Source organism: Mytilus edulis, chromosome 5 (assembly GCF_963676685.1).
Source record: "Mytilus edulis chromosome 5, xbMytEdul2.2, whole genome shotgun sequence".
NCBI lineage: Eukaryota > Metazoa > Mollusca > Bivalvia > Mytilida > Mytilidae > Mytilus > Mytilus edulis.
The window spans coordinates 79,211,180-79,229,086 of NC_092348.1; the positions used below are offsets into that span (position 1 = coordinate 79,211,180).

The following is a 17,907-nucleotide window of genomic DNA, read 5'->3' on the forward strand; positions in this document are numbered from 1 at the left end:
TAGAATTTTTTTGATATTTCCATTTTTACTACAACATAATTTTGCAAATTACTTTATTTTTGTTTTGAATTTTTAAACTAATTATGAAAAGTAATATTTAATGCTAAAATATACTGACTGTATTTTACCTTTTATTAATTAATAATTGTTATAACAACACCTTTTGTTTTTCGTTTGTAGGCATAGGTTGAATATGTTTTTATCAAATGTTGGCATATGTTGAAGACACCATTATAACAAAGCATTATCAGCTGATTATTGTTTTGTTTTATAATTAGGATTAAAATCAAAGAACCAAAGATGAAAGATAATATGCTTTAACAGGTAAATTATTTGATTGAAAGTTGGCTTGGATGACATTGAGTATGAGAATTTTGAGTTACAATAACACAATGTTTTGATAACTTATCCTTTGATAATAAAATATAAAAGTAAGCTGTGAAAATTAAATTACTCAAGTACACAAAAATAAAAGATCAAAAGAAAATCAAAGTGTATATAACTGTCCTGATTTTTACTACCTTATCAAATTCAAAATTCTGTTAAAACTGATAACATTAATTAAATTGCTTTGGAAATATCATGTCTTTGGCCAACTGGTCAGGGGTTACATCCCCAAAACCAAATCAGTCTCAATCACCAAAATCAAACTTAAAAAGAAAAAACTCAGATGAGACTGATCAAAATGTTAAGTCAAAGAAGTTTTCTAAAGTAACGGGCCAAGCTTGTTCTGATTGGTATAAAGAAGACCCAAAAGGTCTTTGGCACTGTAAAATTTGTCGTGCTGCTAAAAAAGGCAATGCCTATGCTCTTGGCCATTTAGTTCCTGCTAAGACAACAAATCAACAGAGACATACTAGGAGTAAGTTTTCTGCATTTAGTATTTTAATTGAATTGAGTTGGTTAGATGCACATTGAGACTGTACTAGAAATAATTAGATGCCACAACATTAATTTGAGTATACTTTTTATTATTATCATTTAGTATTATTTTTAATTTTTTTTGAAGAAGATGGGGTATGATTAATATGACTTGAGACAAATCTCAACCAGAGGTATATGAATAAAGGCAATACTTTAAATTATTGAAAAAAAAAAATAATGAAAAAAAACTTAATTTTTATTTTTGTATTTTACAGCTCATGACCATATAGATGCACAGGATTTCCTGAAACTTAAAGATAAAGCTCCCATGAAAAAGGTGTTAGAAGATGAACTTAGTGCAAATGAAGAAGCCATCATATCTGCCATGTCAATTTCTTATTGTCTAGCAGTTACAGGTCAATCTAATAGTATGTTTCCTAAACTAATTGAATTATTAGACTGTGTAGGGTCAGACGTGTCATCTAAACTTCAAAAAGCAAACAATGCTAGTCATGTCAGTGAGGCATCTGTAAATGAACATCAGTCATGTATTGCAGAAAGTATTATGTCAAATATTGTAAATGAAGTAAATAAATCATATGACAGCACTAATTTGGCAAATAAAACAAACAATGTAAAGACAATTAAAAAGCATGGACAATCCATTCTAGCTTTCAACTTTAAGTCTGCATATGCCATATGGAAGAAGAGAAGAGAGCAGAAAAATCTACAAAATTAAGTGTACTTAGTGCTAGAAACTTTGAACAGTGATTGGTAGACTATTGTGCTCTGATTTGCATTATATCATTTATGTAGATTGTGCTTGATAAGTTTTCATTGAATGATGTATGTAGTGCTTGATGTATATATAAAGTATTAAAATATATTATTTAAATTTACTGTCATTTCTATAAGTGCCATTGAAAACAGACACAAAAAAAGAAGCAACCAATATGGTGAATTAACATCAATTTTTCCAGAAAAAAATACCACTTCTCCCTAATCCATCCTGGAACTTGGCTGGAAGGAGCCTTCACTGCTCCCTCTTTGAAATCTTAAATTTGGCCCTGCATACGTAGTATACATAAATAATTTTGATGTCAGGAAGCAAAAAACAAATTGCAAGGGGAAAGCACTGTGTATTGATAGATAGACTTACCAAGTCAATTTTCAGTAGTTTCCTCTCAAACAATGGTTTCTCAAATTCTGTAATTGTTCTCATTATAGTATTATACTTGGATACAATTGTCTCTAATCTGGTTGCAGTTACTCTTAATTCAAATGAATCAGTGTTCCTAAGAATCTCTTTAGCCGAGGATGGCAATAATATATCAAATGGTGCTTGACTGAGGTAGTGTATTTCACGTAGTATCAGTGGTAACTGTGAATCCAGATTGACATGAATTACTTGTGGTCTCACTTCTACCTCCTCGTCAAACTCCTCAGCAATCTGAAACAAAATCATGTAATAATTTAATAATAATAAGTTTAATTGAGATTTCGCAGCTGGCAAATCAGTCAGTAACTGCTAGTAGTCCTTTGCTAATTAAGGTAATATTGTCATTTTGTTTCTTTTGTTACCTTTTCTGACATCGAACTCAGACTTCTCTTAAACTTAGTTTTAATGTGCACATTATTGTGTGATTGTTTTTTCTACATTGGCTACATGTATAGGGGGAGGGTTAAGATCTCAATAAATATGTTTAACCCCACAGCATTTTTGCGCCTGTCTCAAGTCAGGAGCCTTTGTTAGTCTTGTTTGATTTTTAATTTTTTTTCTTGTGTATAATTCAGAGTTTAGTGTAATGTTCATTATCACTGAACTAGTATACACATTTGTTTAGGTGCCAGCTGAGGGACTTGTCCTGGTGCAGGAGTTTCTCGCTGCATTGAAGATCCATTAGTGGCCTTCGGTTGTTGTCTGCTCTATGGTCAGGTTGTTGTCTATTTTCCCATTTTCATTCTCAATTTTATCAATAACTATCATAATATGTGATTGGGGCAAAGTAAAGTAGGAGTGCGGAAACAACAAATTCAGAATTTTTTTCAATTTACAAAGGGACATAACTCACCAGTAAGGCTTGTTTTAATTTCATGGTTAGTTCTGCTGTTATGTTACTTTGCCATTCTGCTATGATCTGTGTTTGATAGTTCTCTAACATCTTCATACAATTATTATAACTATGTCTCATCTGCCAACCATTTTCTCCTTCCATGGAATGAGGACTCACTTGACGAATCTTATCCATTGGTCTCTGGAAAATTATTATACAGGTATAATATCATAAATATAGAAAATTAATTCTTGTATTGTTTGTATTAAGAATGCAAATGGAAATTTGGGAATTTACATATATACTCCAATATTCTTGGCTATTGAAATTTTTCAGGAAGAATATTAAAATTTTGTATACTTATCTAACATGTAAATGATCATTAATCAGCAATCTTGACATTAAGTTGCTGTGATATAAAAACAACTTTCTCTTGAATGGTAAAGGTCAAAATATTTTATCATATAACTGTAACATTTAAGATTTTTTTTTCCTATCAGTTGTAAGTGTTTTTCATTCAGAAGATATTTTTGAAAAGACTTTTTGTCAAGCGAATAAGAAATGATACAGGGTGGATGTAAAGAGAAAACAAATCTTGTCAAGTTTAAGGAAATAATCAAGTACAAAGAACAGCACAATAAAGACTTTTTTAAAATATGCAGCTGAAATATAAACAGAATTATGAATTTAAGATTGTACAGAACATTTAACGATTCAGCTTTCTTTATCTGTTAGAGGCTGATTGAAAAAGAGACAGTGAAAATTACAATGACTTATACATTCATAAGATTCTGCCACCTTAATATCTTCAAAATGGAATGTAACTGCCTCTATATGTCTTAAAATAATTAAAGGGATCATTGGTATTTTTGTTGTTAGTAGGAATAGCATTGCAGATTCATGGTATCATTTTTTATGGGATACCAATTTTCATTAAATTATCTTTTTTATTGATTTCATAGGTAGAGGTTTACATAATGTACAAGTAACAAACTTGTTTACAGACATTGGCAACACCATGAAATCAAATTTGAACAAAAATGCAACATTTACTCATTCCATGAAAATTGGTAACCACAAAGTAAATGAATCCACAGTATGTAGAATAATATTTAACCTCCTCCTCTAGGAAATGGTAATATATATCATAACTAAAGCATAATACAAGCAGATGATTCCTGATATAATCTCCCTTTGGATTATTTTCCCTTTTTGTCATTTTACAAGAGTTGTCTCTCTTAGGAGAAAGTATTCTCTATTATTAGTACTTTGTGGACCAAATATACATTTTAATAATTGTCCAAACAATTTGTTTCCTACTTATAGAAAAGAAATGTTAAAATAAGCATGGCTTTTTCAAATTTAACCTTTGCTAAATGAAAAGGTTTGGGTTGTGAATACATATTTTAAAGAGGAGAAAACAAGGGTTAGGAAGAATACCTGTCAAAGTTGGAGACAACTTTTGGAAATATTTAACATTAAGAGATCCATATAAATATGATAGTTTTGCTATGGCTACCCTGTATAAAAAAAATCTATTTAGTAAAACTGTCAATCCCCCTATAGTAATACTATACTCATTTAATGATTTTTTTTCAATTTTGAAATGTATTTTGGATATTAGTTAAACTGTATTTTTATTTATTATACTCAATTAGTCACAAAGTTAATTTGATTTACAAAATACGGTATTGTAATAACCAAAGTTAAAAGTTCTAGAACATAAAAACATAAAAATTAAGCCCAATATATTAATCTGTAAGGTCTTTGTCTAAAGATACTCCAATATTGTGAACAGTGAGAAAAATAAGAACATTTCAAGAATAAATATGATAAAATCAACAATGTCCTTAAACCAGACTGACAGAGAAACACAAGATGTTTTAACAAATTGATAATATGCCTAACACTTTTTGCTTCCATAATTTGTCCAGTATAATATTTTAAGCAAAGTCCATATTCCATTATATATAAACTATAAGCAATACATGCAATAATGATCAATATTTGACTATTTCCTGCATATTTTAATACCCTATCTACGTTTCCTTTCCCAAAAGAGGAAAAACATACTTGGTCCACTTTATCCATTGTATTCTGTTAATTACATATCAAATAGCTACATATGGTTAATACACATCAAATATATAGTTATAGATTATCGTTGATCATCTCAACGAGATTGATATTCTCGCTTGAGCCGGGACGGCGAAAGCGAGAAAGGCAATCGAGTTGAGATGATCAATGATAATCTGTTTATCGCTATTTTACCTATGACAACGTTGTCAATTTCATGTCAATTTTGTTAGCAACGCCACGTACCTGCTTAGTTTCTAGCAATAATTTTCCATATTAAGCGAGGAGCATGATATGAAAATTATCACAAAAAAAAGATCAAAGGAAAAATGTACAAAATAGCGATAATATTTGTTATATGCAGCATTGTTAACTGATATTACTTTTATAGGATAATTATTTGATGTTAAAACAAAACCAGTATATATGTACAATTGAAAGCAAAATGGCCTGAAGTAACTTTAACTGCATTCCACAAATTTTATTTCATCATACTTTCTTCAATAGCTCTTGTAACAGTCCAGCATGAAAAAGGTGCATACTAGGTAGTTAAGCTTAAAAGAACAAAAAACTATATCTTCAACCTAGAGGAAATGACCATGAACATTTGATTGCTTCCATCTTATCAAGTCAAAACAATTCTGTTTTAGATTATCAGTTCCCATAAAAAATGTTTGGAAAACCTTTTAAAATGTTCAAAAAATATTGCCTAATTTTTGATAAAAATATTTCTAACATATAGCTGTTCAGCTGACTGCTAATCTATAATGTGTTTTTTTTTCTAATTTTTTCCCAAAAAAGATGTTTATACAGCCACTGATTGGTCAATACAAAATTGCTTAAAAATATGGAATATTATATATATGTAAAAGGAATGGAACAGTCTTAATATTTTGACTTTCCTAATAAAAAAAATTAAAAAATTAAACTACCAAAGCTTCCTTTTTAAAACTTTACAACTGAAATTTATAATAAGGAGGAACATGCGTTTATTTCATTCCAATCCCAAATGTGCAGTTAAAGATTTCGTATTATTCATTTATTTGTAACAGACAACATTTATCTTAGAAATGGGGAGGACCTCATAAAGATGAAATTACCAGGCCAAATTATGTAGTGATATATATAAGATTATTTTTCTAATCAAATCCCCTGGTTTCATTAGCAATTAATAACACAGGGAGGAACCTTAGCATCATTGTTGTAGCGCTAATGGACATTGTTCACAACCAGTAGTGAAATAAAATATTTAAAGTTGAAAAAAAAAGTAATATAATGCAGGTTAATAATTAACAAAAAGTTGAATTAAAGATATGATTCAAACAGGAACATAGAATAAATACTTATTTTTCTATTAAATGACCTACTTTAATTCTATCAATAAGGGCAGTAACCCAGATGACTTTACTGACGATCGGTGGCATGTTCAGATGTCTCGGAGGATTATGTTGATTAGCCTCAAACATATTCTGAACAGTTTGTAGTTCTTCTGTAAATACTGTCACTATTTGTTCATCTTTGTCTTTCAAATGTGCCTGAAAGAAGAATCATCAATTGAAACAGGAAAAAACACATAATTCTAGTTTATCACATGAGCTTGTAAGTTTTCTTTTTATAATATTATTTTTTTTCATAATTTATCTTTTTCAATAAATAGAATGTTGAACATCACAACAATACAGTGAATCTAAAAGTAGCCGAGACAGTATACTGTGGATTCACTAATATTTGTTGGATACCAAATTTTTAGTGGATTTAGTGGGTACAGCCCATACAGGGTAACCATGATTGAAAAGTTCAACGAACTACAAAAAGGAATAAATGCAGACTTTGCCAAAACCAGGAAATTAAATATCCACTAATATGCAAGTTCTCCTCAAACCATGAAAATTGGTATCCACTAAAATAAATGAATCCACAGCACCTTAATTATCTTTGTATGAAACTAGAGAAAAGTTGCATTGGAATCAAGCCTTGCTGTGATATGACTAGAATATGCATGACAGAATAAAACAACATTATGAAGACAGCTTGCATCATTATATAAATACCTGTACAAGCTCCCTGCCACTGATGCCTTCAAATACTTCCAGTAATCTTAACTGTGCCTCAACTGTTGGACATTGGTTAAACGAGATCCTTAATATCTGTGCCAGCTTTCCCTCTAATGTCTGAAACATTAAAATATTCAATAAAATTATTATAAAATGTTATAACTAGAGGCTCTAAAGAGCCTGTGTCGCTCACCTTGGTCTATGTGAATATTAAAGGAAGCAGATGGATTCATGACAAAATTGTGTTTTGGTGATGGTGATGTGTTTGTACATCTTACTTTACTGAACATTCTTGCTGCTTAAAATTATCTCTATCTTTAATGAACTTGGCTCATTAGTTTCAGTGGAAAATGTTAGTAAAAATTTACAAATTTTATGAAAATTGTTAAAATTGACTATAAAGAACAATAACTCCTAAGGGGGTCAATTGACCATTTCGGTCATGTTGACTTATTTGTAAATCTTACTTTGCTGAACATTATTGTTGTTTACAGTTTATCTCTATCAATAATAATATTCAAGATAATGAACAAAAACAGCAAAATTTCCTTAAAACTAACAATTCAGGGTCAGCAACCCAACAACGGGTTGTCCGATTCATCTAAAAATTTCAGAGCAGATAAATGTTGACCTGATAAACAATTTTACCCCATGTCAGATTTGCTCTAAATGCTTTGGGTTTTGAGTTATAAGCCAAAAACTGCATTTTACCCCATGTTCTATTTTTAGCCATGACGGCCATCTTGGTTGGATGGCCGGGTCACCAGACACATTTTTCAAACTACTAACCCTAAAGATGATTGTGGTCAAGTTTGGATTAATTTGGCCAAGTAGTTTCAGAGGAGAAGATTTTTGTAAAAGATTACTAAGATTTACGAAAAATGGTTAAAAATTGACATAAAGGGCAATAACTCCTAAAGGGGTCAATTGACCATTTCAGTCATGTTGACTTATTTGTAAATCTTACTTTGCTGAACATTATTGCTGTTTATAGTTTATCTCTATCTATAATAATATTCAAGATAATAACCAAAAAGAGCAAAATTTCCTTAAAATTACTAATTCAGGGCCAGCAACCCAACAACGGGTTATCCGATTCATCTGAAAATTTCAGGGCAGATAGATCTTGAACTGATAAACAATTTTACCCCAGTGTCAGATTTGCTCTAAATGCTTTGGGTTTTGAGTTATAAGCCAAAATCTGCATTTTACCCCATGTTCTATTTTTAGCCATGGCGGCCATCTTGGTTTGATGGCCGGATCACCGGACAAATTTTTCAAACTAATAACCCAAAAGATGATTGTGGCCAAGTTTGGATTAATTTGGCCCAGTAGTTTCAGAGGAGAAGTTTTTTGTAAAATATTACTAAGATTTACGAAAAATGGTAAAAAATTGACTATAAAGGGTAATAACTCCTAAAGGGGTCAACTGACCATTTCAGTCATGTTGACTTATTTGTAAATCTTACTTTGCTGAACATTATTGCTGTTTACTGTTTATCTCTATCTATAATAATATTCAAGATAATAACCAAAAACAGCAAAATTTCCTTAAAATTACTAATTCAGGGGCAGCAACCCAACAACGGGTTATCCGATTCATCTGAAAATTTCAGGGCAGATAGATCTTCACCTGTTTAACAATTTTACCCCTGTCAGATTTGCTCTAAATGCTTTGGTTTTTGAGTTATAAGCCAAAAACTGCATTTTACCCCATTGTTCTATTTTTAGCCATGGCGGCCATCTTGGATGGTTGGCCGGGTCACCGGACACATCTTTTAAACTAGATACCCCAATGATGATTGTGGCTAAATTTGGTTTAATTTGGCCCAGTAGTTTCAGAGGAGAAGATTTTTGTAAAAGTTAACGACGACGCCGGACGACGACGGACGCCGGACGCCAAGTGATGAGAAAAGCTCACTTGGCCTTTTAGGCCAGGTGAGCTAAAAATGAACCAGATCAATTTAAATAGTCTTGTTATTGTTTTGTATACTAGTGTAACAAGACTGTCACTTGACTGATACAGCTCAGTTTTAATATTTTGCTGTTAATTTTGGCACATTTGTCAGTTAGTGAAATAAAAATGCCTTAAGAAAAGTATTTTTGCAGAAATGTATTATTCACATTTTGTTATAAATGTCAAGAGAAATGTTTTAAGACGAAAAAAGAGCAACAAGTAAAATAGCAACAATTATACACTTTGATTTTCCTTTGTAGCATTCCCTGAACAAAAGGCAAAAAAAAACAAGGAAAAATCATATTTTTTTTAATGCAAGTATTGAACCCCAAAACATTAAACAAGAAAATACACATACCTTTACTACTGTTCTAAATTTGAAGAATGCCCGTTCAAAGTTCTGAGATCCATCAATACTAAGTACATTTTCTACAACTGAGAAGAAATCTTTCATCACTTGACTATATTTCTGATGAATTTCTTTCACTAAAGCATCTAAACTCATACTACCAGCGCCACCTATCTCAGCAGCATCAGCTAACAATCGGAAGTGACGAGTTGTCTCCACTAATTCTAATACATCATTGCATCTGAAATTGAATATAGAGGAACATGAGGAAGTCCTTAACTTTTGAATGTTGCATTTTAAATCATCAAAAACAAAATTTTCTTGTCACCTAGTCAAAATTAGACTACTGATACTTTCTCAATTTGGAACCAAACATGTACAGACAATAAACTGAGGGTATCATAAAAATCCTTAGGTGCAGATGGGCAACTGGGTGTCCTTTTTATATGTCCATAGAAAGAGATATAGATTTTTTTTTTAAATTGAAGAAATTGTATTTAAATTTCAATAAATATTAATCATCAATGAAAAACTAAAATTCAGAGAAAAGCAACCATTCAACAACATAAATACAAAACAAACTTACTAGCAATTGAATCTTACCTTTCCATAAAGCTATTTAGAAGGTCAAAACATGGAGCATTTCTCGGTGGCCAAGGGCTGTCTGTCCATAATTCATCTTCATTCAATGTTGACGTACTGCCTGTATCTCCTGTTCTTAGACCATACCGTGGGGCGTATGCATGGGGACCATACATCTTTGTCAAAAACAATGTGCCCTGAGGCTTTGATGCCCTGTTTAATATAAACCAAATAAGTTAGACAATCTACTTATAGCTGATTATGTCAAAAACAATTCAATTCAATAATATTCCTTTTTTTTTTAAGGATGAAATATACAAAAAATATATGTGTAAACAAAGGCAAAGTACTCCCTTTCTTAAGTTCTTTAATCAACTATCTATATATTTAGAAGTTATAATTTGTGTCATCAAAATTAACCTAAAAATGGTATAACTTACAATCTTTCAGCATTTTCTACAATGTTTTCATGGTTTTGTTCATCAGCTTTGTCTTTGAAATCCAAGTAAGTTCCACGGAATGCTGCACATACTCTTAAAGCTTCCTTCAACTTGGAATATGACTGAAATAAATAATACAGATTAATTTGAACAGTCACATATTCTGAGTTTCCTTCAATTTTGGAATAGTACATGATATTGATGGAGTGTCAATTGACATGAATTGGATTACCATATATGTTTAGCTTCAATATCAGCTTTTTCTAGGTCTAAAAAATATATTGTTTTCTCACTAAAAATGTCTTTGAAGCTCTTTAAAATAGTTTGACTAATGCATGTGTCTAAGAAATCTAATGTTGTCTTGATACATTTCTACTGTGAGGAAATGTTAATCTTTTATATTGTGTATATGCTTTCCATTTTTTTTTTACATTTTATAATATATGAAAATGTACCTGTAATGGTTCTCTCAGTATATTTTCTCCCACCAATGATATAGCTCTGTGTACCACTTCATTAGATAACAGTCTCAATAAGTTGTGAAATTTGTCCATCTGATGATAATACCTGTAGATTTAAATAAAATCAAAAATGTAAAATTGGTAAAAACTATAATTGCAGTGGTACTGATGGAAAGAATAGAGCAAGGATTAATAAAAAAAAAAGAATCAAGAACCTCAAAAGCGAAAATTGGTTAAAACTTTAAAAAAAAAATCAAACAAATGCATACAAATCAGAGACATTTTGTAAGAATACAATTTATTGCATCTAGCAATCCTCTGTGAGTATATTTTAAAACCGAAAATGATAAAATGTAAACTTAATCCTGCCTTTTATTTGTCAGTGACTAAGATACAAGTTTTGACTAGATATTTCTCATTTCAGTGGAGAATGTAGTTCAATAGTTTGTTCCACTGTATATGATTACTTCAACAGTCTAAATAGTGTGAAAAGTTGTACTGTGTTTTCAAACTGTTATGAAGATGTAAGCTGAAATTCTGCTGTTAAATGAAGAATAATAGCCACTTACACTGAATGTTGCCATACAAGGAAAAGCACTTGCATCATTGGTTTGAACAGTTCCAGCATGTGTTTTGGATCCATGGTGTCATGGAAGTCTTCAAATAACCATCTCATGGTTGTAAGAAATTTCAGGGTTCTATTGGTTTCTTGTACTGCCTGAAACATAAATAAACAAAAACATGTAGAACTACTAATAAAAAAATTCAGATATTCAGTTAGCACTACAAACTTTCTTTTATGCTGATGATTATATGGTCAAATGTGTATAATACCATCTTGGATAGCTAAAGGTTATTTTCTTTACTGATGTTAAGGTGAAGAAAACAGATTGTAAAAGTTAAATACCAAAATGATCTACAAAATGAATTTCTTATAATATACCGGTAGCTAATAACTGATATCAAATTGATTAATTATTCTCTTACCTTATTCACGTCTCTTCTGACATGGTTGAACGAACTTGAGTACTGGCTCTGTGCTGAGTCTAAGTTCTGTAGAATATCTTTAGCTACAGGTGATTCTAACTGTTTAAGAATGGAATGCAGTCTTCCTAACTGACGTTCCCACATCTTAATCTCATCTAAAGGTCCTGGCTCTGGTCCAAAGTGGCCAAACAAGTCACTGACCGGATCATGACGTAGTACACCCTGAATAAAATAATAAAATAATAAAACTTCATATCTTGGAAAAAGTCCGATAAAAAATGCAACTTGCAATTTTATTGATCAGAATTTTTTATAATGGACAGATCTCAATTATTTTATATGACCTTGGTTCTCTCATAATGGCAGTGGTAACCAGGTTAGCCGCAAAGTTTGATTCTTGGCTGCATTAAATCAAAGTTTGTTTTTTCCAATTCTTGGCCAAACATGTGTTTTTTCAAAGTAATATCAGACTAGGAGAGATCATCCTGAATACACGTTTTATATTTTTCCTCTTGTCATCAATCAATCAAATAATCAATCAATCAAATAATATTAGAGACAAACAACAGTTTAACCATTTTGAAAAGCAACAGAAAAATTCTATAAGTCTGATCGTATCACTTTTATCTTGTGCATGATCACACAGATTTGTCAAAATTGTGATTTTTATGTATCTTCAGATATCAGTTGAAATACCCTCAATTGCTGAGCAGTATTCGTCCAATAAAAGAAGAATTTACCAGATGATCAACTTTACCAGGTAGCTTTGTATTTTTACCTTAATCTGTTTAATCCAAGCTAACACAGTGGTCTCTAGAACATGTAATACCGCACCTCTCCTGTTTACAGCTGCTGCAGCTTCAGCTAGAACTTCTATAGATGGTAAACTTAGTATGATTCTTCCCTTAAAAAGATAAAACACTTCTTTTAAAGTAATTGACATTTTTTAATAGGAATGAAGGATTTTTTAAGTTTACTGAAATTTCCAGTAGCCATTCCGGCATTTGAAATGACATAACAAATATTTATTCTTAATTCTTGTCATAGAATTTCAAGTCAGATCTCATAGAAACATAGATTTAAGTTCCCCAAAAACTCTGTGGGTTTTTCCTCCCCAATTAAATCATGAAAAATAGAATTTTCATCACCTAACAATTAAGGGTTCAAAATTAAAAAAATATCATTTCACCATATCGAAAAAGTTAGGCCATCTTTTACAATATCTGCAATGGTGGTGCTTTTTTTTTTTTTTATCATATGACAAACCATTTTAGATATATGCAAAATTTAAAGAGGTTCTGAGTTCAAGGACAGATTATTTCTACTGACCTCTGCATGACCTTGTGAGACTTCCACAACTGACATCAAGCGATGTAAGACATCCATAACTTTATCTCCTCCTGTAGTGGTCAGATTTTGTTGGTTGGTACATAATAAAGGGAGATAAACCTCTCTAATAATTAACTCCAAATGTTCTAGTGGAATGTTTGTACAGTCCAAGTAAAACACTTCCTTCCCTGAAATATAAAATATATGTTTCCAATAATTTTAAACGAAATATAAAAAAAAAGATGTGGTATGATTACTAATGAGACAACTCTTCTCAAAAAAGTGTTTTTCTTCATTTTTGCATAAATATTTACCTTTTCAAGAGCAACCAATCACAAAAACCTTGTATCAACTGCAATATTGTCAAAAGCCTGATTTATTTTCAAGTAGAGTTAATGAATGACATTGATATAAGTTGAAGCTTCAAAACAATTTTAAACTGCCTTGTTTGATTTTATAAAGTTCATGAAATATACCCAATAAAAAGAACATCGAATCAATTAACATCTATAATAGCCTATCATCAAACAATTGATATTTTTTGTATTTCCTCCGAGTAGAAGATTTTTTCCAGGGTACTTTTTGTCTCAAAGGTTTATAATTCAACAGATATTGTTAAACTTACCTATATTTTCTTTGGTCAATTTTGTACCCGCATTACATTTTAAGAAGAATATTGACTTGTACTTCATCTCATGTGGTGGTATAAGTGAGGCTACAATCTGTTTAGGGGGTCTGTTGAACACATACAAACATCTAACATCCTCGTTGTTGATAAATTCATAAAAGGCTAGTCTACAAAAAATATAGACAATATCACAGATTTAATGAGTCTACAAAAATAAAAACAATATCAAAGATATCACGAGTCTACAAAAATATAAACAATATCAAAGATATCATGAGTCTACAAAAGTATAAACAATATCGAAAATATCATGTGTTGCAATTTCGATCTATTACTATATTTAAGGAAATATATATGTACCTACAAATGTAAACACAAGTTTCTATAATAAAGATTTGACCAAACAACATTTAAATTATCATCAAAGAGTGGTTAAATGCTAATTCAAGATCAGTAAGAAACCAATTGAGATCCAAATATTCACCCAAACCTTGTTTTCTAGAGTTAAAATATTAAATTTGCTAAAATTCTGAAATCATAGCATTATTATCATTAACTGTATAATCAGAAAAAAAATTTCAAAGACAGACCAAAAGGAATGAGAATAAACAATATACCTGTTCTCGTCATTGAGAAACATATTTTTGAGGTCTTCATTCCTTGGACGAAGAGAGGAATTAATCCTCACTTCTAACCATTTCAGTCTTTCATCCATTTTTAAGTCTACAAAAAAAGAAATAGTGATTTTATATTTTTTTCACTTCATTGTTAATTTTAGGATGTGATATCCTGTTTTTAGTATGAATCCTATAAAGTACTAACTTCCAAACTCAATCTTTGTAGTATGTATCTTTTAAAGAATTTAGTAACATTTTTAGAGTAATTTGTGAGACCCTGACTTAATAATTTATACATAGATATCATTCATTGAAATCAAAAACATAACTGTAGTGTTGACAGACTGTTAGGAAATATACCCATTGTAATTAAAGACAAAAAGAACATCACGGTTAAACAAAGTAAAATTTACAACTAGGAAAGAAAAATCTTCTGTAATCTGTCTTTAATATAGAGCTTCTGTGACTGTTAACTTAAATATCCGAAATCTAGAAAAGAAAACTTATTGCCTTTTAATATCATTTCTCACTGTGACATTATGACATAAGCATTACGATATAGATTTAGGGTAAAATTCACAAGCTCGAAAATTTTCAGTTGTTTATACAACAGCTAGAATAATTGTTAAATTCAAATAAAAATGAAATTGCGGCAAAAAAAAAATGACTGGCCAACTCTGCTGCACACAGCTTTATTGGATATTTCAATTGCAATGATTTCAAAGGAATGTTCATTATTGGAAAGTTTGCTATAGCTTTCTTAAGGCATCTGCCTCTATCGGTAGTGAGACAAGGCAGACAAATAGCGATAAGGTGTATTGTTGGGTCAAAATTTAACAGAACCTTAGGCTTAGATGTTATATATATCTAGATATAACGCAAGACATGGTTTTTAATGAGGGGGGGCAAGGGGTTTAACTGTTATGCTGTTATGGGGCATTTTAATTCTTTGTTATCTGTTATTCTGAAAATATATTTACTGTTAGCTGTTATTGTCTTATTCTTTGTTAGCTGTTATAGGACTATTATCTATTTTGTTATCTGTTATTGTGAGAATCTATTTGCTGTTAACTGTTATTGAAAATTGGAATGTTAGCATTTTGACAGCCAATCTTCCGTAGAAATTGAGAATAACTGAAAATTGTGATTTGAATGGATAAAAGTCTCATTGGCACGCTTACCACATCTTCTTACAATGTATAGCTATTGGGGTCTTTTTACTGGTAATATCGGGTGGCCCTATGCAGAAGAATTTCAGTAACATACATCACATAATCATATAAAATCAATTGGACCTAGGACCATTCCAGTATATATTATTATTATCCTTTGTAATAAATTCCATTGTCTGTGAACATGTAGCATTTTGTACAAATTATAATTCACTTATTACTTGTACAATAACTTATAGTATGGATTTTGTTATAAAAAAAAGTATTGGTACACCCTTTAGATTTTTTTATTCAATGACCACATAATAATCTTTATGTTGTATACATACTATTACACCACTGTCCCTGATTAGGGGAGGATTGGACACCAACATTCTGTATGTGCCTATTTCCAAGTCAGGAGCCTGGATTCAGTGGTTGTAGTTTGTTACTGTGTTATTAAGTGTGTTTTAACTGCTTCACATGGCGAAAATTGAAGCTCAGAAACCATTGATTCAAATACAGATGTGTCTTCAGTATAATTTTTCGACAAATACCCTTTTTAAAATCCTACAGCTTCTCCAATGCTGTACGCAAATTTTCCATATTCTATAATTTCACATAAGATACATGATTGGTGTTTCACTTGGTGTCATCCAAATTTTCACTAGGTCCAATTTCTATTATACTATCAGAATTGTCACTTGAGTCAATGTCTATTATCAGAATAACCATAACTGGCATGCATGTTTCAGTTACATGTCCTGTGTTCACTGATCTTGGTATTTTTGTATTTTATAAGTAAGTTTTATCATGAGGTCATTAATGAGGGGGGATAGGACCTTTATCGGGACTCCGGGATCGGGTGTTTTTAAGCTCGGGATTTCGGGATTGACCCTTTCGGGGTCCGGGAATCCTTTTTACGGATTTCGGGATGTCGGGATTTGCTTTATTTAAATTCGGGACCTCGGGATTTCTTTTTTTCAAGTCCGGGATTTCGGGATCAAGACCCCTCCTATCCCCCCTCATTAATAAATAAAAAAAACATATTGTGCATCAATGTTTTTTTTATTACTTGTAAAGTATATATATTGCTTTCTAGAAAAAAAATCTAAAAATCAAATTGATAATAAAGTGTCACTGGCTGCACTACTTTCAAAAATGAAATAAAAAAACCTAAATCATTAAAAATTGATCTCTCAAATGCCCTAGATTAAAAATATCCCTATATCAAAAACAGAAACTAGTAATTTCGTTCAGAAAAATTCAACATGCATATACTATAACTTATTGTACAAGTTACGGAAAAAAATCAACCAAGGCAGAACTGCCTCAACGAAACGTCTTGTTTACACAAATTACAAATTTTTAGGTCCATACTACAAGTTATATACTAAGATCTAAGAGTCATCTACTGGATTGCTCCTGGACAGATTTATTTTCATATTTCATTTACTGTTATCTGTTATTATCCCTTTTCAATTCCTTGTTATCTGTTTTTCACCAAACCAATTCACTGTTATGCTGTTATGGGGACCCCCCTTGCCCCCCCTCTTTAATGCTGAGCTAGTCCCAACCCAAAACTAAAGGTTAAAAGACAAGGACGAAATCGTCACATTGGGATATGTCTTAAATGGAGAACACACAGCCTTAAGGTATGTTTTTATCCTGAAATAACAAATAATCGGCACTGTCTTTTCTTTATTCTATGTACAAATGTATCTTGGTCTCATTGGTTTTCATACTATTTTGGTGTGGGCAACTTAAATTTCTGCTTTTCTTGTATAGGACTATGCCAAAGTCTCAAGTTCAATCCCTGTTAAAAATGCATTGTGACGTGACATTGAAAAAGCATGCATAGTAATAATTATAATATAGTACAAATTCATATGACCTACATGTACAAAAACATGATCTGACTGTACTAGAAGTAGAAAGATTAAAAACATGAGTCCTATAATGCCTATATAGGCCACAGACACAGCTACAAACTGGGCTAAAGGAGATCTCCACTAGTGCAACTTTATATCTACTAGATCGGTGGATGAACATCTATAAGTTAAATTGAGTATGGGATGTGTATCATCAGACAATAAGTTAATAAATAACCCTTTTATAAGGGGCACTATTTTGTGGTCTGACATGTACAATTCTATGCGTTTTCAACATTTATTCTCAAAATGATTGATTAGAATACTCAATTAAATTTGTTGTTTTAAAAAAATCTTAACCTTTAAAGAAGCAGCTCCATTAATTAAGAAAAATCTCTGTTTTACAACTTTTCCACCTAGCGTTCACACGTTGTCGGCCATATTGTTTGTGTTGCTAGTCAGATTTTTTAATTTGCATAACATTATT

The 17,907-nt window shown here is 31.2% G+C and overlaps 1 protein-coding gene across 1 annotated transcript in view; it reads right to left on the reverse strand.

The window, feature by feature from the left end:
• Positions 1 to 17,880, reverse strand: part of LOC139525471 (uncharacterized) — a 105,491-nt gene extending 87,611 nt beyond the window's left edge. The window contains exons 1-15 of the mRNA XM_071320826.1: positions 17,781 to 17,880; positions 14,399 to 14,504; positions 13,779 to 13,948; positions 13,154 to 13,341; positions 12,603 to 12,728; positions 11,825 to 12,046; positions 11,407 to 11,555; positions 10,832 to 10,943; positions 10,377 to 10,498; positions 9,958 to 10,149; positions 9,364 to 9,595; positions 7,046 to 7,165; positions 6,362 to 6,529; positions 2,937 to 3,119; positions 2,024 to 2,314 (exon numbers count right to left, since the gene is read on the reverse strand). Of these exons, the coding sequence (XP_071176927.1) occupies positions 2,024 to 2,314; positions 2,937 to 3,119; positions 6,362 to 6,529; positions 7,046 to 7,165; positions 9,364 to 9,595; positions 9,958 to 10,149; positions 10,377 to 10,498; positions 10,832 to 10,943; positions 11,407 to 11,555; positions 11,825 to 12,046; positions 12,603 to 12,728; positions 13,154 to 13,341; positions 13,779 to 13,948; positions 14,399 to 14,496 (2,373 nt within the window). The 5' untranslated portion in view covers positions 14,497 to 14,504; positions 17,781 to 17,880. The remainder of the gene's footprint in view (positions 1 to 2,023; positions 2,315 to 2,936; positions 3,120 to 6,361; positions 6,530 to 7,045; positions 7,166 to 9,363; positions 9,596 to 9,957; positions 10,150 to 10,376; positions 10,499 to 10,831; positions 10,944 to 11,406; positions 11,556 to 11,824; positions 12,047 to 12,602; positions 12,729 to 13,153; positions 13,342 to 13,778; positions 13,949 to 14,398; positions 14,505 to 17,780) is intronic.
• Positions 17,881 to 17,907: the final 27 nt, after the last annotated feature.